General features: G+C 34.6%; 2 protein-coding genes across 3 annotated transcripts; both read right to left on the bottom strand.

Moving 5' to 3' along the window:
• Nucleotides 1-7: 7 nt before the first annotated feature.
• LOC126744485 (protein stoned-B) lies at nucleotides 8-17,803 on the bottom strand. Its single transcript, XM_050451920.1, has 12 exons — nucleotides 17,457-17,803; nucleotides 14,379-15,740; nucleotides 14,167-14,327; nucleotides 13,855-14,111; nucleotides 8,983-9,187; nucleotides 8,602-8,919; nucleotides 8,401-8,548; nucleotides 8,227-8,341; nucleotides 8,003-8,169; nucleotides 7,801-7,952; nucleotides 6,636-6,846; nucleotides 8-2,467 (listed from the first exon to the last, which is right to left on the bottom strand). The coding sequence occupies exons 1-12, from the start codon at nucleotides 17,801-17,803 to the stop codon at nucleotides 2,329-2,331; spliced, it is 3,582 nt and encodes a 1,193-aa protein (XP_050307877.1). The 3' UTR covers nucleotides 8-2,328.
• A 17-nt stretch (nucleotides 17,804-17,820) lies between these two features.
• Nucleotides 17,821-25,895, bottom strand: LOC126744486 (protein stoned-A). 2 transcript variants are annotated; one of them, XM_050451921.1, is made up of 11 exons: nucleotides 25,727-25,895; nucleotides 21,774-21,906; nucleotides 21,598-21,718; nucleotides 21,371-21,539; nucleotides 21,168-21,314; nucleotides 20,925-21,116; nucleotides 20,748-20,870; nucleotides 20,514-20,691; nucleotides 20,289-20,461; nucleotides 19,379-20,233; nucleotides 17,821-18,056 (listed from the first exon to the last, which is right to left on the bottom strand). In XM_050451921.1, exons 2-11 carry the CDS (start codon nucleotides 21,875-21,877, stop codon nucleotides 17,821-17,823), a joined length of 2,298 nt encoding a protein of 765 aa, XP_050307878.1. In that variant the 5' UTR covers nucleotides 21,878-21,906; nucleotides 25,727-25,895. The 2 variants fall into 2 exon arrangements, with proteins under 2 accessions (XP_050307878.1, XP_050307879.1); XM_050451922.1 differs by lacking the exon at nucleotides 25,727-25,895 and adding an exon at nucleotides 25,021-25,166.
• Nucleotides 25,896-26,116: the final 221 nt, after the last annotated feature.

The following is a 26,116-nucleotide window of genomic DNA, read 5'->3' as shown; positions in this document are numbered from 1 at the left end:
AAATATATTCTAATGTATAAGCATTATCGTATATTTTTACATTTAAATACATCCAACGTAATTACAAATTAGGTAAGTACTGTAAACCTCTTACAATATTGCTACTGGGCCATATATTTTGCTATAGCTAACAAGTACATTAACTACATTACCGATTTAAATTCTATTGTAAGTTAATAGTAAAATCCACTTTTTAGAGAAATTTGTGACATCATATTGTAGGCTTCATTCCTATATTAAAACTAGTCGAATATGTATACTTAACAGTATTATTTTCTAGAGATACAAGTTTTGGGACTTCTTTTTTCAATTTACATGCATAAAGCAAATTTGCTTATTAAACATTTATTGTTCACATATAATGTACGTCCTAATAATAATTTCCTTTTAACTTACACATATAACCTTAATATAGACTTATTTTAAACCCTTACAGACTAGTGACTAGATTTGCACCCGATGGAAAACGTCTTTTTCACCGTTTCCCGGATAATGTTTAAATTAATAGAAAAATCACCAACAAAAAGGAAATAAATATTTTTTCTAAAACTAGTTAACAGAATAGGAAAAGTTTTAACAGATAACACTCATTAATAATATTTCACATATTCAGGCAATAACATACTAGGGACATCAAATATTTTATAATAGTTCATTTAGTTCTTTTGTGATTTTAGTGTTTTAACTGGTGTTTTATTAACATTTATAGAACAGTTTTATGAACTTCCATCATTAGTGTTCTAAATGGAGATTTTTATTTGGAAACATAGACTTTATGGATGTAAAAATTGTCAGTTTAATTAACAACCTGTCTCAAGCAGTTATTATACATAAATAGTACAGATAGAAGAAGTAACGATAGTCTTAAAAATTATTATACGCATAGGATTGAAACTTTAGAGTTGCCACTGCAGTAAAATACACCTCATCAGATATGGATGAACCAAACTCCAAGCATTGCATTATGAGACTAATATTTTAGGCTAGGAATGGTCATGAATCAGTATTAACGATTTGTTTCTTTCTTTAGTTTGTAATTTTCATTTGTCAATTGTATAGCTATAATGATACATTTTGTTTATTATATTTAGTAAACAATATTCAAGAATGCTTCTCACCAAGGTATTTTAAAGGCTATAGCTCTGTATCAGGTATTAGACTTGAACTTCTTTTTATGAATCCCGAATTTTTGAGGAAATAACTAAAATCGATGCACTAAAAGTCAAGATATTAGAATTCTTATTCCAGGAGTGCCTGTAAAAAGCAAAAGACTTTGTCTGTTATTGTCAAACGAATATCTTGGGTTCTCGTATTTTCTTTATTTCCATTACTCAGTAAAAAAATCAAACAGTAGCTCTATAAATGCTGAAAAAACCACCACCTTAACAGCTATTGCTTGTCCAAGCTTAAGACTATATATCTTGAGAGTAAAGATCAAGACTTTTTCCATTTTAGTACATTTTACAGTTTCTGAAGGAAATCCTTCTAATTGCCTCACAATAGGTAAAAGAGAACAATCAGAAAGTGCCAATTATTTAACATGCACACCCATAACCAGGGAGGTAAGCGCAATTTGGACTATGTGATTTAATAAACATTTACGAATTATGTGCTCTTCCTTCTTTGCTTTAATTAGTAATGAATAAATTGATACTTTATGTATAACTATTTTATCATAAACCAACTTTTGATGAGGTATGTTTTAAGCTAGGGAGACACCATCATATATTTGTTTAATCAGGTTGCCTCACAATGGATAAAAGACAACGATAAGGTATTGTTAACCTGTTTATTGTTTTGTACTATTATAAAGAACTTCTTTCTATTCCAGTTCATCCATTGTAACACAACCTAAATACCTTAAATAATAATATACATTTTCCTAACCTAGATGATGAATCTTGACTGGATATGTACTGAAAAATCACCAATCAATAAAGCAATGTAATTATCACAATACACTTAGAATTAACTAGGAGTATGTACGTATTTGTATGACTAGACTAGACATTTAGGAATGTTTTAAGAAATATGGAGTACGTATATTACATGACTTAAGCTATATCTTACTAATTCTATACCATTTCTTCATAGAACAGTTTTACATTAAAAAATAATTATTTCAACAAATATATAGGTCTTGCAGTATATTTTTTTTCATAAATTCTTATTATAGTGGTGCCTTTTGTGGACCAAAACCTATTGTCTTGTTCACAGATTATTTTAAATACGATCCTTGTTTTGATATATACACATCTAATACATTTCATAAAATTTTTAATATTTATCAACAAATTTGTAGATGCATATTAATTAATACATACGTTCTTAATCACTATCTGAGCTAGATTCTTCGGGGACAGCAGCGGGTTTTTGTTCAGCAGGTTGTTGGGTTGCGGCGGGTTTTATGTAAGTAGCACTGGCATAGGCGTTAGGCGATTCTCCCTCAGTATGTTCTATTCCAACCCTAAAATTTGCATACTAGTATTAATTGACACAAGTAAAAACAAGAAGAGAAGAAACAACAAAAAACAAGTAGATTAAGATTTAATAATTTTTGTTTTCAGCAAATATACTGTTATAGCATGAGGGGCACCAGGATCTTTTGTATTGTAATGATCCAAATGAGATAACTAACCTAAAGCAACTTCTTAGGAAAAGGAATAAGCTAAAAAAAAGAAGTAACATTGACTCCAAATAATAACACAAGTTCAGAGAATATCAAAAATATGTTATCAGGTCTAATAAAAAAAAGTGCTTATATTGATTTTTATAAAAGGCGTTTTACTAAGAGTCCAAGGAAGATTTAGAGAAAGAACCCGACTAATAAAGATATAAAATTTATAATTAATGTAAGTGGAATCGAAATTTCTGAGCCAAAGCTGTGACAGACGAATTTAATAAATATTCTAGTATAATAGGATGGCTACTAAAATAATTAAGATAACAACAGAAAATTTGAAAGAATATGTACAGAGCAGAGATTCCATGCTGCTTATTCAAATCACAGAAAAGGAATTATAAAGGATTTAATTAATTAAAAGCATTTAACTTACATACATAATATATTAATTTAACTATAGTCAAATAAATTTGTTTAAAAACGGTTAGATAGCAGGAGGGGATGGAGTTTTAGTTCAAATTGTTAAAAGCAATCATGGTTTTTTTATTAAAATCGCTGAAGCACTTGGTAAATTTTATATTTAGTACTGGTACATATACCAACATTTAAGATATCTACTGTAACCCTGTAGTCATCAAGCACAATTAATAACATCGTAGAAAAATGTATTAAATTGACACTATGCCCGTTCTTGAAAAATATACATTTAATTTCAAAGTTGGATTTATATAAAAACTTAGTACTGTTGGTGATATTTGTGAGGTGACAGATTTTATAGTGGAGACGAATTTTTAAGGTGAAAATAAGAAATTGGCGTTTTCCGAGATCTGTCAAAGGCTTTTGATGGCATATCACTCTACTTGATACATTTATAGATGGATATTAGAGGAGGCGTATTAAGTCTTTTTAAGTCATAACATAGCATTCCCAGGCAAATTGTAAAAATTATGAATTTATTTAGTCAATCTTAAATAGTAGAGTGTGGCTTTCCACAGGGTATAGCACTGGGTCCAATTCATTTTCTTGCATATGTCAGTGCTCTAATTTCAGTCATAACAAGTGGGAAAAAGAAAAGATGATACTGATATTGTAGTTTGAGATCAGACATGGGTGGGGAGGCATTGGCAAGAGTTAAAAACTGGCTCGATTCCAATCTTCTGACTCTTAACACTGAAAAAAACGAAATTTGTGGCCTTTGGTATGTCGAACCCTACTGCCTGCCTACCAGATGGGAATGGTGTTGTTATGCATTTATCTGATTGTCAAAGACCCACTTGCTATAACTGCACTGAAAAAGTCAAGAGAACTGATCATATTAAAAATCTGGGAATATTTTTTCGATTAATGTACGATTTGGCAAAATCATATTAATTTGTAAATAAAAAAAGTAAGGGATTTATTGTATATTTTTTTCTGGTTAAGACAAATGGTGTCTTATGCGTTGTTAAGGATGTTATTGTAGTTTGAGGTGCTGCATGTAAAAATGGGTTTTCTCCTCTACTTGTTACACAAAAATATGTTGTCAAAATAATTTTTTTTAACTATAGAATGTATCATAGTGATTTATTATTTATACGTCAAGAACGTTATAAGGTTTGGTTTTGGAAATGTAAAATTTTAAAATATTATTAGCCCTTATCCTATTGTTACAAGAGCTAATATAAACAATATGCTTCTATTTACTAGGACTCCATATTCTGCTACTCAGGGACACATTTCATTCATACTGCCAAAAATATTTAACTTACTGCACTTAAAGATGGCACCTGGCTTATAAGCAGTTTGGGAAACGTATGTTATGATCTGTATATTTTAAAAATTTAACTAATTAGTGCTATTGTGATTTCCCTATTATTATAGGGTATGTTTTTTGTATCCTTGACCTTCCCAGTATCATTCAGTTAAGACATCTCTAGACTCGAGGCTCTGTCTATAGTGCTCCAGAATGTTATATTTTGATAAATACATTTTTTTTAATTTCATTTGGTGACAGCATTATGGCGTGTATTTATAAATCATCTATATTACTACGAAGATTAGATTTGTTAATTAGAGATTCCATTGATAACTTGATATAAAGCCATTTCAAATTTGTAAATATTCTCAATTGGCAAGTCTTTTGTATTATATTTCCTTTGCCTTATTTTAAAGAATTTCCAGAAGTTTTATAAATTCTTGTCATTCTTTCTTGCAGGATACCATAAAATCGACAGATACTGCAGGTGACAATGTATCAAGAAAAAATGTATACCTTGCAATAAGTTTATGGGAACTGTGGTATGAATTCTTTTCAATATACGTATTGGTGCAACTATTTTTGGAGATATTACATACTACATTGGAGACTTCAAGGCAAAACTGAAAAAACAAGAAACAACTGAAGAATATGTAGGTCTATTTAGTTTCGATGAGAGAAATGTACGAGGTAAGACACTGACGATTATACTCGATGGCGTCATTCTTTAATAAAAAGAAATAAAGAAAAGTGATGAAAAGTCCGGATGGTAATACAAAAAGTGAAATCGACTATATACGTTGGTGAAGGATATTACTGCTCTGAATATTTGCAATATCAAAAACGATCGCCGAATGATAAGAACCAAAGTAATTGTTAATACTAAGCTGGAAAGGAGGAAGATTCTCAGACAAGAAAAACAAGTTGTAGATCCAAAAGTATTTGAAAAAAATTCGGAAAGATACTGGAAAAAACATGAAAAAGAAATGGAGAAGGACAAGAAGAACATCGACCAAACCAGTAAAGTACTAACATCCATATAGAATACAGAAATAGGAGAGCATAAAAGAAAAAAAACATGCAAGCTTAGGGATGAAACAAAGAAAACTGTTTAAAAAAGAAACAGCTATTAAAGGAGAAAAAATTTGAAGAACTCAGAATTTTGGCAAAAGATCCAATAGGGATGGAGAGGCACGATCTAAATTAACCATGCATAGCATCATTAGCAAATAGTTTCATTTGACTTTTTAATTTTAACTTTGAAATTCAGTTAATTTATACATTAACCTATACTCCCTGAGCTTTTTCACATGTGACCACTGACTTATTGTGCCATGACACTTAACGATTTGTTTACCACTCCTTAAATATTCTGAAAACTTAAAGGGAGTCATCTGTAACTCCCATCCATCCTAACTATCCAATACAATATTATGGTCAACAGTGTCAAATCGTCAAGAGACACCACTGGAGTTTCTTCACCATTTGAGTTTGAAGATCTGTTATTACGTTAACAGTTGCCGAAGTATCACTCGACTCATGCCTAACTTGCGTGAGTGTTAAGCACACTTGGAAAATAATTATGTTTATTAAGATATTAAGTGAGTCTGTTATTAACCGTTCTCTCAAAATGTTTTGGGAAATACGGGAGGCACTGTGATTGGTAATTGTTATTAGCATCATCCTTATCACTATATTTAAAATTAGCTGTCCTTAATTGATTAATGATTTTGCAGAGAATTGGGTTATATTGTTCTTACATCAACTGCATCAATACCCGTCGAAATCTAAATTATCAATCAAGTTACCAATTTCTCGTAAAGTAAGAATTAAAATATTCACACACGTCCCTTGGATTTGCTATTTTATGATTATTTGTATTTAGGCATTTTACTTTATCCTTGCAGCTACTTGAATTAACTCCACTAACGTGGAAAAGGTTATCAATATAGAAAAAGTCCAACTACCAACACTAAATTATACAAGAGGTAATGTGAATAGTTCACATTCGGGAATATTTAAGGCTAAAACATTCATCAGACTCTAGGAACTTTTACGTTGTTTATTACAATGTCTTGCTTAATGATGTTTCTAGAACTAGTTATGGTACTAAATATTTAATATGTTTACATGGATGAGAAACCAGATTATTGTCTATCACGACATATTCATTTTGTATGGAATACAACGTAATTTAGTTGGGGATAAGCTAAAGCATTTTTCAAGGATATTTGGTGCAAATGTCACATGAAATTGATATACAAGATCCGTCCATACCTGTATTCATGTCTAGCTAAATATCTGACATATTTTTCCGGCGGTTCGTCTGAATCTGAATTTTGAAGGCTGACACTTCTGCATGTGGTGTGGCTGACTTGTGTCGCGGGCATTGTAAACTCTACGTAGCAGTATTCGGCTAATTTCTCAGGCATTTGGTCGTAGCTTGTCAGTGCTATCCTACATACCATATTGTGTGTGGTGTATGCGCCTGGAATAAAATATTCTTTTACAGTACAAGCATTTCTCAAGACAAATTATTATGTTAGATTATTATTATAACTGCATAGAATCAACTGGTTTACAAATAATCCGAAATAAATAAAGAATTATCTTGGTTTTCTCTCAGGATTCACTAGGAATTAGAATAAAATGTCTTGTCTAAGGTCTGACCTTATTGGCCGAAAGATGTTTTGGACTTTTAAATACCAACCAGCTTAAAAAATTTGTTTTTTTTTACTGTAGATGTGGCTGTATTAAAATAAAACTTCTTTTGCACCATGATTGATGCTCCTCCGGGTTTTTTTGGGTTTGGGGGAACGTCTGGAAACAACGACAAACTATTATTTAGAAGACGAAAAATTACTTTAAAACCTTGCAAAATCATGAAAAAATATTTAAAATTCCCAAAAGAACTACTTCAAATGGCTGGAATAATAGTTCAATTTTCTGGAGGATACAAAAAGTGATTCCGGAAACCTGGAAAACATATTAACTCCTGGAAGACAAAAAATTATTCTGAACCCCTGGAAAAAAATACTCCGAACGTCTGGAAATCTTGAAAATGTATTTCAAGTTCTTGGAATAGAAAAAATTATTTGAAATGCCTGAGAATCATGAAAAACTATTTTAGATAGTCTAACTTTAATTAACCTTATCGAAGGCCTTAGGAAAGTCTGTATAAATCGCATCTACTTAAATCTAAAAACACTCACTCAACAACAACAATTCCCTCTAAAAACACAGCCGCTTCATAGATTACCAAATCAATAAAATAAGTGTCTTGCATGGCCATTTTTAGTAATTTAACCACAAAACAGCCAAGGAATGTATTTTATTTTTTACATATATTGTCTTTGATACACCTAGGACACAATAAAACTAATATATTTACAGTGTTTTTTTTTTAACAAGCAGCCTAAATAGAAATTAATATTTATCTTACCTTGTCCTTCTTTAGGTAACCTGGGACACCTCCACACAATAGCCCTATGCTGATGTTCATATTTAGCTTGTCCAGAAGTGACCTCTATTAAACTCTCTTGTAAATTATCCACGGTTCCCAAAATCCTTTCAATCCCTTTAATTTTCCCTGTCCTGAAACATTGTTTATACCTCTCTGCTATTAATAAACTCTAATAACGTACCTTCTGTGTGCAGATTTTACAGATCCATAACGGAAATGTTTCTCTGTTCTGAACATGTAGATCCAGCACTCGGGTATCGGGAATCGAATCATGACATCTTCGCATGGAATTTGGCCCAATTTCCTCGATGCAAATCCTGGTACCAACACGTCTGCTCTAAGTTCAATCTAAGGGGATAAAAAATACGTTTTGCAAATGTATTAGTAGATATCAATGTTTCTTACTCTGGTTCCTGTTATACAGATTTGGGCCTTCAGCTGCAATGGCAGCTCCCTGTTCTTAGGGGGTCTTACCCTGAATCTTAATAACTCAATATAGCAGGCATCAGGAGGCTTAAACCTATAAAAGAAGTGTTCTTTGTATTAACCACATATGTAAATTTATTTAAAAAAAATTACTTTATTATATGCGTGTTCTCATATTCATCTTGTTGAACGGTCGAATGAAATTCAACGTTTTCAAGTCTGATCCATTCCTCCGTTACAACCGGGATGATGTCGTGTCTACCCACCACCTCTTTGCCCTGTCGTCTCATGTCATTGATGCCTAAACACCATATAAATTAAAAGATAGAAGAAGTGTATTTAGTATTTACTTACCTAACTCTATATCGGGCATTCCAGTCAAAAATCCTAAGAAGAATAACCTTACCCTAGCAATCTGCTTCTCAATATGCCCTTCAGCAGTCTGTTCTACATACAACTCGTCCACAGCAGTAATTTGCACTTCTTCCATTTTATAATGCAACGCTCTATCTCTGTGGGCCTGAAGTTTAAATAGAGCCTCTTCGATGCAGCAAGAGAATTGCTTCAGATCTTCATAATTTAAAGAACCCAACTTCATTAGTTGGGAAACTTGTGGAGCATGTTCCACCGGTAGTCCCAGCTTCTTTAGGTCGCTACCGAACTCTTTTACACCTGCAGTAAATAACATATTGGTGGTAAAGAAGAGAAATTATTGATATTTAGAAGTTTATTGACCTTGATAATCGCCTTGTATGGCATAAGCGGCAAACTGACTGAGCTTATTCGTGATTTTCTCCGCTTTCTTCACTTGCCCTGGCCGCACTCCAGGTCGTTCTTTGTAGAATATATATTGGAGTTTTACGGTGAAGATTTTCCCGAACTGGTCGTACTGCTGAGCACCGATTTCTGACACGGAATAACACGGTTGCAAAGGGAGTTCCTGATAAAAATAGTAATGCTCGTTGAAACGTAATAGAGGATTAAACTAAGTTATTGTTCATAAAAAGTTTCCATTTATTTATCACTTCATTCAAAAGTTGTTGATTCTGGGGTATTCGAGAATCAAAAGGTTTAGTTTTTTAAGTTGTTGGGATTGCTTTTTTAAACCCGGTATTTTCTCTTACTGTTTTTGAATTAAATTACAATTTTTATTTAATTAGTGGACTGTGTTTTGCACTACCAATAAAAAACAACACTAAAATTAATACATAACCATAGTGATGCCACTTGTTTCTTCGTTGCATTGTGGTCAAGTACTCTGAACTCTAAGGCTTCCACATGTTTTGGAATATCTCTTGTAAAAGATGGTACGTTTCGTTGGGAAATCAAATCAAAATCACTTGAATTCGGACGCGAATTTAATACCGTCTCCACTTAAGAAAATACCGTGGAAAAATCATCAAATGTGAGAATTCTATTTCCTATTATACGGACGATATGATATTTACTGTGACCACTAAGGTGTTTCATGCATCAGGGAGCATTTTTCGACGTACAAAGAAAAAATAATAATTTTTACCAATGGCGTCCATAAATTATTTATCGTAAATATTATTTAATAAAAAAAAGTACACCACTGCATTTTTCTAAAATAAATTTTACTTTTCCGCAACCTTTATAAATAAATTTAAAACTGCTTCCGTTTTCTATGATAATAAAGTTCCCTATCGCAAGATTTAAGGATTAAATTTATATAAAAACTTAAACATCAGGCAACAGTTATAACTAATTGAAATAAGGAGCTTTTAAGGACAAAAATTGATCGATCTGGAATTAACTAACGTTTTCCCTTTTTCTGTTTGGAATCTGATCAACTAGATTGACCTTTTCGACTTGAAAATTGGGCTACGTGATTTGCCACAAAACTCATCCAATTAGTGAAATTCCTCTCGAAACCAAGCCTAAAGCAATGTGAAATCTATCCATAAATAAAGACATTGAGTCCGATGTTGCCTACTAACAGTACTAACCTATGCCCCAACCGAGGTACGAACAACGCTCCACGTAGGAGCCTAGAAATTGATTTATACCTTAATGATGTGACTTTCGACTTTAGACAAACCAGATTTACTAGTTTACCTCACCATGTCGTTTATTGACTTCAAATGCACATGCATTTAAATACATTTTCACTTGCGTTGCAGAAACCATAAATCTCTATATGAATTGGATCAAGTACACCACAATGCCCTATGTCAGCGAGTTAAGAGATCTAATGGAATAGACTCAACCTACCCTGTCATAACTTCTGAAGAATAATTTTTGCCTGAATAGTTATGGGTTCGACCCAATATCTGCATCGAAATAATTGACAATATCCGCCGTTTTGTATGTAAGTAAGTTCTGTTCTAACGCTCGTCAGATGTTAATTGCCTCTTGAATAAAAGAAAATCCCTTTATAAAATCATCCACGTAAAAACACCTTAATACAGCTCTAATATCTTGTTGCTATTTCCCTAGTGGCTAGAAAAGACGTTGAAGCAGTCCCTTAAGTTGGTCTATCTCCTGTATAATCCTTTATAGATCTCTTTGTTCAGGAATGATGTTAATTTGTCCATACATCTTAAGGATGCCTGCTATTAAAACGATTTTATTTTGACGAAATCTATCCAAAATATCGAATAACTCATCCTGAACAGGAGCTCCTATGCATTTAATGCATTATTTAATGAGATGCCACTACTAATCTTAGCACTGATACAACACAGAGTTTTGGTGTTATACATTCGTTGACTATCGAATGATGGGGTAAATAGCAAACCTTTACTTTACCTAAAATCTCACTATATGACCTGTTTCAATTCTCATTCTGCTTCAATGTTGGATTTTTACCTAATTTCTTTTCTAATGAATACAAAATTTTTTTCGCAATATATAAAGACTCGCCTAACTCTTCTAAACCAAGATTACCATAAATTTCTCCAGGGTGAAGTACCATTATGCAAAGCAAAATAATAGACGAAGGGTCCTGTTTACTTCACAATCTTTATTTCAAAAATCCCGACGCGTTTCGGTTGTTAAACCATTGTCAAGGGAAAACTATGTAAGTAAAATATAAAAGGGTGTTATTAAACTAATAAATTAATTAAAAACATAGTAAAACTTACATGATATTATCAAAATGTCCATAAAAAGGTTAAAAACGGCACACACATAGCATTACAATATATGAATCTAAAAACATCTTATCACACCGTATTTACAAACAATAACGGATTTTTGTTTTAAAAAAAAATATAATATCATGTAAGTTTTACTATGTTTTTAATTAATTTATTAGCTTAATAACAAAAATTTTGCTCTTCTAAACCAGTTTTCAAGGTTCAAGTGACGCAAAATCTACCTGCCTTGTTCCTATTTGTTGTTGTTCTAAATAACTAATTCTAATTGCTCTTGAACATCGAGCACCACATGACGACTAAGAACTAAACTTCTACCTGACCTATCTACTTTGACCGCCTGCAATGGCCCTGAAACTATTCATCCTAAAACCGTTTTTTTGCAGGATAGATTTCTGGTTGCCTAACCCAATTTGTCCTGCACAAGTCAACAAAGATGCCTGCTCCTAATAAAACATCAACCCATGAAGAACTGTAGAAATGAAGATCGGCTAACTTAATATTTTCTGAAATTTCCAGACCTATGGTGCTAAATGAAGAAGAGCGAACATTGGAAGTTATGCTTTGAAGTATAAGAAATGGAGTATTCCCCGTGAATCCATTATAAACTGACTTTATCGGTCCGTTATCCTGACAATGAGTCTTAAGAGCCGTTTCTTCGTTTATTCCAGAAATTGGCATGTTAATTTTTTGGGCCTTGAACCCTAATTGAATTGCTAGATTTTCAGTGAAAACATAAACTTAGGATCATCTAGTACCTAAGGCTCAACACTAAATAAATTGATCTTTAATATTTCTGATTTCAATGACTGCAGTCGACAAAAGAATTTGCATCGGAGTTCTATTACTGTTACACATAGCCACCACCTGGTTGATATTAATCCACTTGTTCTTGACCACCTATCACAGGTATTATGTCGACCTCTACTTTTTCTTCACCCATTAGATTTACAGTTTCTAACCTGGTAATCTGAGCACAAACAATCCTAAACTCTTTATTTCGACATCTAGTACCAATAATATTCTACAAAAATATACAATATATAAGATTACTACTATCAGATATACATATTTCCCATCAAAGCAGACATACCTCGATTTCCTAATTTTTTTTTTTGGTTTTCTAGAAAATTTACTGCTATTATAATCAACTGAGAAAATTTCAAAGCTTTAGGATTAACGTTAAATTCACCTACCAATTTTCCCCCTTTTTTTTGGATTCTAGTTCTAATTTTCTACTTAGAAAGAAAATAAGTCTATTCTGCGATTCTACCGGTTCATCTGATGTATTTAATGCTCCAGTATGCTTTTCTTTGTTATCATCTAATCCCTATAATAATTGATGTGCCTCTTTATTTAAAGCGGGATTTATGTAATATTCCTGCTCTTTTAACTGAGCCTGAATACTGATGTATGATAAAAACGTTTGGTCAATTTTTTCTACTAATTAATTATTGCTACAAGCCTTCCTCCAAATATTCTAATACCCTTTTTTGCGTCTTCTTCTAAACTATCTAAAAGATAATAAAATCATTGAATATTGTCTAAATTATTAGTTCTATATACTAATGTTTGGAATATTTAAAAAACTTACCATAATCTACTGCGCGTTTTTGTAAACCTAAGTTGGGTAATTTTATTCCTAAATACGATTGTTGTAGCTGTTGAGGACTACTAACACTGTTTGATTCTACTAACGGTCCATTTTCTACAAGATTCTGGCTACCACAACCCATCTCTAGTAAAGTTCCTCAAATTTATATATATCTTATCTAGATTCGTAAAAAATCTTCTAATAAATAAAATATATTCTATATCTAATCTAGATTCGTCTAATATACCTCTAATTCTAAAACGGTTTCCTCATAAGTGACTAAAAGAGGTTCTATTTTGCCTACTCTACCATTCCACTTTACAGGATTGGTATAAGTAAGTAAGTAAGTAAGTAAGTAAATTGTTACCTAATTTTTCCCTTTTACAAATCTATTTATCATTTCATCTATTTTCGTGTTTGCCGTTATTGTACGCATCTTCTTAACAACGTGCCAACTTTCTATCTAAATACTCAAATACGGTGCGATGAGGCTATGAATGAATTCGGACAAAAATCTATAAAATCGATACTATACGGCCTCTCCGCCGGCCCTAGCTTTGCTATTTTTTTATTTAATACTGTCAAAAACCCTCCTAAAATCCGGCTCGAAGGACCAAAATGTTGGTGTTGCTTTTTTAAATCCGGTATTTTTTCTTACTGTTATTGAAATAAATTTAAGTTTTTATTTAATTAGTGGATTGCACATGAAACGCAAAACTCGTAATATAATTCAGGCTTTACGTGCCGAAAAATAAGTTGTATATAGCTAATTATAGCCTGTTTTAAAAATGCTGGGTGTCATTTTGGACTTTTTTCTCGCAGTGAACGTTTCTGGGAACTCAAATGATGGCTCTTTCAGTAATTGCGATGACCTTTTGCTTCAAGTTTACTCACCTGAAATGGATCCTTATCGCTCTGCTGATTAAACAGTTGCAACAAGACGCAATCCGGCTGATAACTCAACTTGACAAATATCTTCTTCCAAAACCTTTGCCCGGTAATTTTTTTCTTATTTGGCTGCCTCAGTTGCATCTCCCACCCTTCGCCGCTGAAGTTTACTCTTGGAAAATCTTCTAAAGGCTGTGACGTATCTTCGTCGAACAACGGAGTCGAAGGTGATTCTTGGGAATCCGTTCTTTTCAGTTCCGTGCCTACGTACGCCCTCCTTTATATTGAAAATATTCCCTATAACACTTCAGTACTTACCAAAAGGTACTGCTGGTTCAGGCGGTACGGCAGCACTAACATCATTTTGCTGGTCAAAAGGATTAAATCTAGGTGACACGTCGGAAAATGCTGCTTGGGTCTGTACTGGTGGCGGCGCTAGTACTGGTGTTATACCAGAAAATGTTGTTTCACCTTTCGGCCTAAAAACCAAATACTTAACAATTGTCTTGAAGAAAATGATCAAATCATACCTAATGACCACAGAAAAGTCTTTTTCTTCCTCCGAATCCTGACTCTGTAACCTGTTATGCTCGGGAGGTGCCTTCATAGCTAAAAATTCATCAAAACCTCCATCAGTGCCGAACCCACTTTCCGAATCATTGGTGGTACCAAAATCATTTCCCCACACCCCTTCACTACCAGCATCTCCAGTTACTGCAGTTCCTCCAAATGCGTCAAAAACGCTATTATTTTTATTGTCGTCCGATTTTACAGATTCGAACTTTTCAGCGAAAGCATCGAAGTCATCATTGAGTTGGTTACTTGGGATGTTGACTATACCAAAGTCAAATGCGTCGTTTGTTGCAGCTGGAATTGGAGTGGGAGCAGGAGCAGGGGTGGTAAATATATCCATTTTATCCATGTCTGCCGAGGTGTTTATTATCGGTAAATCTTGATCTTTGACCAGATCTTCTGTTGGTGCGAACGGATTGAACGTCACACTTGACACAGAACCTTTACTTTGGCTATCGCTGGTATCCATTTGTAAGTCCCCTGGATCAGGACTTAATAAACTACCAGTGTCTTTCCCTGTATCAGATCCCTGATTGGTTGGTGTCACGTCTTCACTCTTTTCCATAGAAACTTCCTCAGCAAACACAGCCTCATCAGGCTCACCCACTAAATTTTCCGTTATAGTAGGAGTCTTACTCTCGGGTTCGAACACGTTATCGCACAGTAAATCCTGCTGCACTTTCTCCTGTTTAGGGGCATTATAAAGGTTCAAAATGTCAGCCTTCGTGGTCACTTTAGGCTGTAAAGGCTCGCAGTTATCAAACATATTCATTATGTCGGTTTGTGCCGGCTTCGATTGTGCGTTTTGAGGAAGATTCTGGAGAGGTTTAGGCATTTGAGGTGGTGGAGGCCGCACGACGCTTGGAGGTGGAGGTTTTTGCGGAGGGGCCGGTCTGGGAGGTCTTACGGGGGGCGCGGGTCTTCCCGGAGGCACGTGGTGTGGTGACGTAGGTTGTGTCGGAGGTCTACTGGGAGGGTTTTGATTAATATCATTACTGGAACCTAAGGATAGTAAGTCATCTGACTCGTGATGCGTCTGATGAGGTTTGGCAGAGTTGTCACCCACATCCAGAAGTTCACCAAAGGTCGGCTCTGGTGTCGGACTGGGCGATTGCAGGTCTCTCATGGAAACCGGACTGGGACTGCGAGTGGGAGGTATTTTATTAAGCAAATGTGAACTAGTGGCGTCCATTGCTCCCATGACTGACATAAGAAGGTCTTGGGTCTCCTTGCTCTGGGGTGGTCGTGGTGGAGGAGGTCTGGCTGGACCATCGGTTTGATGGGTGTATTTTAAATCTAAATCCGTTGGTTTTTGAGGGCTAAATATGAAACATTATTTTAATAGTTAAATAACCAATTTTTCAACGACAATCTATTTTCTGTCGTCTTAAGCTGCAATAATCCGCACTAAATAATATGAGAAAAAGTTTCTATAGACATGGGTCCGGAAACGCATAGTTTTCAAGATACAGGATTATACATTTTTTTTTTAATATTAACTTTTTATGAATATTAATTGTTTTTCTAGGAGAACTGACACTTTGACAAGTGTCAGTATCACCCTGTATCTTAAAAACTGTGCATTTCTGGACCCATGTTTACAGAAACCTCTTCTCATATTTTTTTACAAGGAATCACCCATTGAAATATCTCCGTCTATTTTTCAAACAACCTATACAAACTTTGACTATACTATAAAAACCGCCAAACTTTAAGAGGTGATTAAACAAGTCATTTGCAACAAAAAAGTCGTATAATATTTTTTCGAAAAGTTGTTAGTTCTTCTGGTATTTAAAATTTTTTGATATTATCAAATTTCTGTGTTTTTTTTTCATATAAACAAGAATATCTCCGTTATTCTTACCACCACATAAAATTTAGATATACCAGCTGAAAGAGAATTACATTTGCTATAAGATGGGTATATTTAAGTTTTTGAGTAATTTTTTATACCGGGTTTTATCAGAAGTTAAATGTAATATTTGGGAAATATGCAAAATTAGTGGTATCTTCTTCGTTGTTGTTTTTCTAAAATTTGGTAAATAGGGACATGTTTTTTTTTTACACAAGAACAGTCGGTCCGAAATTTCACACTGAACATTTTCAAATACACTTTCAAAATAGCCTTCGAGGACCTGTGGAATGGCCAGATTTGACACCTATAGATTTTGTTTTTATGGGGCTATTTGAAGCAAAAGGTGTACGAAACTGAACCTGCTTTAGTATTGGATTTACGACAGACAATAACGAATATTTGTAGAAACATCGATGTTAGTGTATTTAAAAATGTTCGGTGTGAAATTTCGGACCGACTGTTCTTGTGTCAAAAAGTTAAAGGCAACCATTTCCAGCATCTTCTCAATTGAACTCAATGCATTTATTCGATATATCAAGTTAATGTATTCAGGTAATTATTAAATGTACCACCATTTTGTTTTAGGTAAAGATATTGAATTTATATTCTAGGGTCATAAAGTACTCGTCACGAGCTTCAAAATGATGTGCCGCAAGACCACCCTTTACATTTATTTTTTTTTCCAAGATGGCGTCCAGCAGCCGTTCAAAAAATAAAGAGGGGGAGACATTAAAGAAAAGCACTGTATATCAACACATGCAGGGTCCTGCAACAGTGCATCGGTTTTGCATAAAGCCTAAAAAAAGGGTTAACGTTTTCTAACCTCTTAAAAAATGTTTGGCACGGCGCATGTCTGGAAAATATTTTAAAAATATACAGGATGCTTCAAAAAAGTGTGGCGATATAAGCCCATGTAACACTTACAAAAGCCCATGCCATATGGGACTCGAACCCATGGCCACACGACTGCTATTGCTCATTATATCAGTATACTATTTTATATGTATTTTAAAGACGTAATTAATAAATAAATGCCGGCATTTCTTATCAGACGGGTGAAAGTCTAAATATTAGTCCAGTAAGGATTTTTATCAGTGGATTTAATATTATATTTAGTGAGTTATTGTAAACAGATCAAAGAAAATAGATCATCTTTCACGACAACTATACTAACGCTTACCTAACTTGGGTGACTACATTCACGTCTGTCAAAAAGTCAGCGGTTGCCGTGACGCTGGTATTGGTACCAAAAAAATCCTGAGCAGTACTAGCGATAATCATAAACACGTTGCTTCCCATGTTTGTGGGAATTTGTCCCTCTGCCGGTTCCAGATCCATCGGATCAAAAGCGAATGGATTCGATGCAGCTGCTGGATTTGACGCAGTTTGAGACAGAAAGGGATTATCCATTGCCGCACTCTCCTCCTGGAACTGATCGTCTTCCATGAGGAACGGATTCGAGTTGGCCGGCATCTCTCCAGCCTCACTAAATCCGTCATCGTGAAACAAAAACGGATTCGCAGCCATTTTAATTAAAAAAAAAATTAAATCAGTTCTGACTCGAGAACTTTTAATTCGGCACGACCGGGCTGGATGTTTGTCGCGAAACTGGTGTCGAATGGATCAAAATCGTCCGGTTCGATGTCGAAACTTTGACCGACTTCCGGAGATAATGGTTTCTCGATGATAATGTCTCCCGAGTGAACCAAGAGGTCTTTGGAATCTTCTACTGGGGCTGATTCTATTAACTCACTTTCCAAGAGCCTTAGCTCTGCTTTACCTTAAAAAAAGGTTTTGGTAAAACGTTGAATATTTGGATATAATAAAATATTCAGTCAACGCCCAGATAATACAGAACATGCCAGAAACATACCATTTATGCCCTAATGTTTCGGATATTTATTGCTCTAGCGATGATTTTTGTAAAATATTGCTGGTATGATTCTCATACGCTGTTCTTGAAACATTTTACTAATTCATTTTTGCACGCGTGCGAAAGTTTAAGCAGTCATAAAATAAAAAATCAAAATGTTTGGCATTCTCTTCTCATAATATAATAGTACATTTTGTAAATATTCCTTGTTTAATTTCTGAAATCCAGACCTATGCAGCTAGTAGGGAATGTATGGCTATTTCAGAAATTATAGTATGCAAACAGAAAACTACAAAATAGGGACAAATCGAGGAATTTATTTAATATGGGGGACAAAAAAAGTTCCAATTTATCACTCTTTCAATCTGCCTGGAAAAGTGTTAACTTGGGACTTTTTTGTCCCCATATTAAATAAAGTTCTCGATTTGTCACTTTTTCTATTTTCGTACTATAATTTCTAAACGAAACTCGAATTTCCCACTAATTTTAAGCGCACGGTATAGTAGAGCGAAATTCAAATTTGGCGTTGTAATCAAATTTTAAATTACCCGCTATTATGACGTCACAAGCCCATTTTCACTCCGAGTTAGCAATACTCCTCGAAATTCAGAGGGCGCAACAGTCAATCGCCGTTCCTCTCTAAGTAGTATTAATCTATGACGTGTTCTAATACTTTGAATGCGGTTTAATATTAGAATAATATAGAAGAAAAAATATAGAATAGAAGTATTTTTTATGGTTTGATATTTCAGATTTCAACGGTATAATTTCCACGTTTGTGAATGAAACTGGTTGTAAGAACTTAAAATTCGTCTATTGCACGGTAAGTAACAGTTTTTTATACCCCTAGTTCTAAGATAAAAAAAAATCTATTGATGTAAGATAGGTGTAATTTTTCTTAACTCTCTTATATTATAAAAGTATGTATTAAATACATTCAATGCTTTTAAATAACTATTGATTTTTATTTTGAAAAGATTACTATAAATGTTTCAAATGAAACATTTGTGGTATATGTCCACAGCTAAAATGTCGCAGAAACATCCCACATAAGAAGTCATACAGATATTGAAAAAGGTAACATAGACGCTACCAGAAACATTTCTGGTACATTTGTAAGGAACTAGAGTAATTGCTGGTATGTTTCTATTGTCGCAAGCGAATGTCTCTGGCATGGTTCTGTGTTATTATGGCGAATGGATTATAATATGCCGTATATGGTTTCTTACCTGGAAGAATATTCGTTGCCACTACTGACGTATCAAATGGGTCAGCGTATGATAGTACCGCCTCCTGAGTAGAACTTTGACTATTAGTTGCTGCTGGGGTTAACACCTTAGCAGCAATATCATTTACCGCACTAAGAAGATCAACTGACTCCTGAGCCTGATTTAAACTTGGCCTCGACTTTGGGTTAACGATATCTTTGATAGTTTCAACCGCGACTACCTTCGCTATCTTACTCTCGTCTCGGGGATCAAAGTGAGGATCGTCTATTGTCACAGTGGTATTGATGTTGCACAACTCACTCTCGATTATTTTCAACTCGGTTTTCCCAGGGGCTAGACTGGGAACGAAAGATGTGTCAAAAGGGTCTGCTGGTTCATTTGCCGGTGACTCGGGAGTTTTAGTTCCAGGGACCGAGTTTTTGCGCACGTAAAATGGCGTAAGCGGTTTTGCGACTTTGGTGGTATCCTCAGCGCCCAAAAGATCCTTAGGTACCGCAAACGATACGGTCTTAGAACCTGCAACGTTCAAAACGTCGGGTCTCGATAGGGTTCTAGCCTTAGCTGTTTGGGTTTCTAAAGCCCTCGGGTTAAAGTCGTCGTCATCGATAGAATGAGCTTTTGAAACACTAGTGTTTAGGTCACTAAGCAACTCTTTTTCCAAGAACTTAAGCTCAGCCTGACCGGGAGCTTTTACAGAATCAACTATGGAAGTGTCAAATGGATCGCTGTATCTTACTTCTTCTGATTTGGCCTCTTCAGTTGGAAGAATTGGTTTGTCTCCTAGCTTAGATAGGTCGCTAGTGCTGCCCCCCAGAAGGTCTCGATGCACTGGTTTTATAAGAGTGAGCTCTGAATCTAAAAAAAACTTACTTACCATACCATGGTTTTTATTGGTGTGATAACTCATTACCTGCTACCCTAGTAGGGGGTTTTTTAACAACTGCTACACCTTCAGCAGCTCGAGGATCAAACTGGTCTTCTAATAAATCTTTTTCTAATAATTTCAGTTCAGCTTTCCCTGGGAGGATGTTCTCTGCGAATGTCGTGTCAAATGGGTCATCATAATTGTCACTCACATCAGCACTAAAAATGTTTAAAAATTAACAGTTGCATTCTTTAACACTTTCAAACATACTGATTCTCAAAAGGTTTCCAATCAGTTGAACCTTCAACAACGACTGCTGTGGACACTTTCTGTAAAACCTCACTGGAAACGACGTTAGTAAGAGGTTTAGCCAAACTTTCAGCAGCTAAGGCTTCAAACTCTTTATCGTCCTCGTCTTCTTCAAATTCCTTTAGGATATTTTGTTGGGCTATAAAAGCAAATAATTTAACATTTTCTTTTGATGAGGTCTTACTTGGCCCTTACTTGTTTCAACTGATGGTTGAGGTGGTGGTATATAAAGACTTTTGCTTAAGTCAATCGGTTCATCAGGCAATGGAATCTCATCGTCATCAAGAAGAGTCTTAGGGGGTTTTTCGGGAGATGTTGCTGTTGAAACATTAATATTGGACATATGTATTTCACTAAATATATGGTTATTACCTAACTCAGAGGTGGCAGCTGATGGGTCACTACCATCAAAACTTCCCAGAAGAAGGTCTCTTTCTTTAAGAATCTGTCGTCTACTTACTGGTCTAACAGTGGCACAAGTCGGTAGTGTTGCTCTGCCAGTAAGAACTTCAACAGCTGCCCCAAGAGGTACTAGTTTCTTACCTTTTCTTTCAGCTGCTGGACCTAATAAAATATCACGTCACAACCTTTAATGGGAAATATTACCTAACTTACCTAATATAGCTCTTTCAGCATAGGAAGTATCAAATGGGTCGTCACCGTCAGGTTTATCGGTCGGAGACTCTGGAATATATGCTAGTTTTACTTCTCCAGCAGCAATAGCATCAATATAAGTGGTGTCGAATATGTCATCTTCCTCTTCTGCAATATGTACGTATTAGTCCTAAAAAGGTTTTAAACTATTGCTTGCTCAATACCTTCTTCAGATTCAGACTCAGATACTTGAACAATTCCAAGCTGTTCCGGTTGTTCTTTTACAGATTTCGCTTCTTCTTGAGCCTTAGTTGCCCTTAAGGCTTCTTCCTCTTGCTGTCTCTTCTTTTCTGTTTCACTTGGCGGTGGTACTCTTTGAAAGAATGAAGTACTCTGAAATAAAAGACAATAATTATTTAAGACGATCACTTCTATATGGATTTAGGATTACTTTTATGCGATCTAAATCGTCTTGGGTTTTCTTTAGGATGTCATCTACTCCGGAAGTTAACGACAGAAAGTTTTTCCACTCTTCGTTTTTTGCTGTTTCCTCGCTTGTGGCCGCGTGCTGTCTATAATTGAATTAAATTCACAGCTAGAACATTTGAAAAAAAAATTATTAAGTACCTGCGATATTCTTCAAGCTCCTCTGGTTTGAATAATTCTTCTTCTTTGTGCTTCGATTTTTTGCCTTTCTTTTTCTTTTTCAAACCTTTGGCAAGCTTGTGCATTATCTAATCTACTACGGGCATTGAGGCTTCTGAAAATAAAGTTATTCGTGTCTGCAATTAGGGATGAAGAAGAAGAAGAAGTAGTGTTAACGGTTGATCGCTGTTGTGATAAACAAAAGAAAATTAATTTATTTTAAAATTTAAAAATATGTGTTGAAAGTTACTGGGTCTCTTATTTATCCCTCAATGCGGATTTTGTGCTTGTGAGGTTGTTTTGTGAGGGTCAACAATGGAAGAAAGAATTTGTCTATAGGATAGGAGTCTAGCAGTTGCAAAGAGAGGCACATGATCATAGAAAAGAAGTAGAAGAACATTTAGAGTTTCCTTTCAAATTCTCACTATTTATACCCTCCGGATATCTGGTCTCTATGAAGTCTTTCAGTAAAATCCAGGCAATGGCTTACATCTTATGGTCCTACAGTCTCCATTCAATTACTGTTAGTATCTTGTGGGTTTCTTGGTAATATTTCTGGATCAATGAGATTGTTCCCATCTCTTGAGCTTTATACTGATATATTCCTTTCCTCGTTTAGTCCTATTTCCTCTCTATTCCTTTGCGATTGTGGCCTGGTATTGATAGCAAGGTGATTTAGTTTCTGTCCATTTTCTTCAATTCTGTCATATATTAGTGGCTATTTTGAAGATCTGCTAGTACCAGTTTTCTGTAGACTTACTTGACTCTTTGGTCAGTCAGTTCTTGAATATGAAGAAGTCAGCTCTTCCCTTGACACATTGCTTTGCTTCCAGTACGTTTATTCAGCTGTGGACAGACACCAGTATGGTTTTTCATTCTTCAACACATCAGAAGATGTTTCCAGTGTACTGCTATTATAGATTTATCCCATCATCTACGTTGACTGAATCTTCATTTTGATTTTTACCAATGGAGGAGAGTGAGGATAAAGGTGACTTACTCTGATTGTGCATTACCATGAGGGTTCACCATAGTTCCTTATACTAATTATGCGATCTATATGGATAAAGTATGTGGGTATAGTAGTTCTTTGAATAAAAAGAGAAGGAAAATGAGTAGTAGGATGACTTGGGATACATAATTTTAAGGTACTATCGGATACTTGACGATTGCGAACGTTCAAAAGAAAATGGCAATTTTGATAGATGGCCGCCATTTTGTGATGTAATAGCGACTGTTCATATGACTGGAGTAGTCAGAAGATTTATGTGCAAAAATAATGCTCAGGATCTACAGCCATGGGAAACCTTTTCATTGATTTTTGCAAAACAACCTAATTGGATCAATAATGAAAAGAATCTGGAACCCAAGTAAAAGAGAATTTTTTGAAAACCTGGATGTAGCTTGATTCCATTTAAGATATTTGATAATATGGTGAGAGGAAAGCAATCAATGCAGGTATACCCTTCAAATAATCGAAGATCTAGTAGACAAGAAGAGTAAATATACGAGATAAGTGAGATGAAGGAGATATTGCAGAAAGCTGTAATACCAAATATTCAGATTAAAATATGGGGGTGTTAGATGCAATCCAAGGTTACCAAATAAACCAGAAATCACTTGATCAGAATTTATAGTGTAGAACCTGGAATCAAGGTTAAAGCATTAAAAATGTTTATTTTAACTGAAAGTTTAGATCACTTTCATATAACTGAGAGTAATTGGGTTTAAGATTCCAAAATGGTGCTTCACTCTATGTTCGGATTCAAAAGAAACAGGCAATTCTGATAGATGCACGCTATTTTGTGACGTAATAGTGACAGTTCTAACATTCAAAAATGGCGGCAATACTTTGCTATTCTGGATCAGAAGGTATCAATGTGTGGCTAGGTACTTTTCCTTGATCTTTACCAAGTGATCTGTCAAAAGTGTTGGAGTTGCAGATCTCCAAACTCTGTCTCTTGAGATAATTGAAAAATCCCATGGAGTTTTTGCATGTATTGAAGAGATTTCGTTCAACCGAAGGCAGCATAATAGTGATAATGGGGCGGATCTACTTTTGGTAAATCTTGGTTCTTCTCATAGACATATAAATAAGGATATTATTTATTATATGTCTATGGTTCTTATTTATATGTCTATGGTTCTTCTGGTAAACATTTTTTGGGAGGAAAAGAGAGTATAGGGCGGACACCTGACCTTTGTTTTGCCAGCTTGGGCTTTGAATAAACCTGAACGGAGTGGATTAATGAAAGGTGTCTTTGTAATCTGGATTTTATGCAAGATTTGTATTGAAGCTCTTTATCACCTATAAGATATATCTATAAGATAACAAGAGAGGGGATAAGAGGGAACCTTAAGGAACTCCTGCTTTTATAGGACTGTAAATAGAGAGATAGACATGAAATTTCACTGTGAGATAGACTTATGCCTTATAACCCAGTGGACGATTTGCGCATGCTTCACTAATTGGGCAAAGCTTAAAGGACCAAATAAAATGTCAAAAACACAGTGACTTGCTTTGAATGGCTTTCTCATTGGACCGAGAAATAACACTTGACATTGTTGACATGTAGTATTATGACATTGATGACGTAAGATTTTATAGGACTATAATAGGCGAAAGTGGCGTTGTACCAAATTATTCTTATTCATTGAAAAATTGAATGAATTCCTAAATTGGTGAAAAATGGCAAAAAATTGGACGTAGGGATTTAATAGAAATGGCAATTGACATTGTTGACATGTAGCAAGTACATTGGCAAAAGAATTATCGTAATAATACGTTTGAGACCTTGTACAGGGAAAGGGAGTTCCTCTTCTTTGTCTAAGCATGGATTGCCTATACGAAATGATTGTTATTAGTGAAAAATGGAATTCCAATTTTTTATCATTTGCAAAGAATAAAATTGACAATTGGCATATAGTAATGACAAATTTGTTTTCAAGTTTCTTTAAGAATGTTCGGAATATTATTAATAAATAATTCATAGGATATTTCATTTTTTAGTGCTACCTTTACATAACTATTTAAATCCTTAATATCTACATATTAGCGAGCCTGTTGGATAATCAATATACGACAAAAAATCGCTAAAATCGTGCAAATCAGTGGTTCCCGGCGTAAAAGGGCCAATTTTATACAACTACTGAGTTACTTAGTTCTACCATGTCAAAATCTAGACGACTAACGCAAACCTTATAATATTTCCAATGTGGCCTACCTTACCTACAACCCTTCCGGCAAACATCCCGATTTAGCCCCTTAATGCCTCTCAGCATCCCACATTTCCACCTTAACTAAATTATTACTAAATGCAAATGATACACCTGACTTGCTTTACACATTATCACGATACCCCAGTATCGGATCCACTATCAATATAATCCCTAAAGGGGCCATAGGACAGACGCACGGCGTTGTCAGACTTACGTCGACGTCTTTTATCGACGCCCGGCGTCCCGTCGACGTTTTATTGATTTTCTTAGTTCTCGGAGCTGATGATACTTTTGATAGGGCTGTTTTTTTTAATTTAATAAAAAGCACTTGTTTGATGGCATTTATTGTTAATAAATAACTGATTTTAAATAAAAGTTTAATAATATGACGATTTTCCCTTCTGTAGTATAATATATATAAAATGTGCTAAAAGAATCTATTTTTAGTCAGATTTGTTTATGGAGCATGTATATTGATTAGTCAATCCCATTTTTTTAAATAAAATAACAAAAAGCTACTATCAACCTCATAAACAAAAAATTTTACACATATATATAGAAGCCATCATTATTATTTCTATTATCACTATTATTTTTTTTTTAATGTCCCACACGTATAGCTGCTGTAATTCCTAAAGAGTATTATGCAAAAAACAATGATTTATTTTTTTTGAATTATATAAGAGACCATTATTCAAGTAACATTAAATACTTACATTTTTAGCCTCATAGCAGCACCTCCTTTAAGTTCTATAGCACAAAACCAGGATAAACGTGAACATCGAATGTCTTTAAACGCCCCCCCTAAAGTAGTATTTGATTTAGCACAGTTTTATTTTAAATTTTTTTATACTAAAATTGTGTCCCGAAGGGAAGTGTTATGGAGGCCAGTATGACGGGGTTGAACTATTGATTTTGCGCGAGGGTATGGATTTTAGCCAACTTTAGCTTAAGAGTTGATTCGACGCGGCTTCTGTGCACTGGGTATGTGTCACAGGTGCAAACTTTGAAAGTTTCATTTATTTAATGTTTGAGATTTGGTAGGTCAGTGGACAAATTCAGAAAATACCTTCCCAGATATCCCTGGAATTTGCCATCTGTATCTC

The sequence above is a fragment of the Anthonomus grandis genome, chromosome 14 (assembly GCF_022605725.1).
Source record: "Anthonomus grandis grandis chromosome 14, icAntGran1.3, whole genome shotgun sequence".
Classification (NCBI taxonomy): Eukaryota; Metazoa; Arthropoda; class Insecta; order Coleoptera; family Curculionidae; genus Anthonomus; species Anthonomus grandis.
This window is presented reverse-complemented; position numbering and strand designations above follow the sequence as displayed.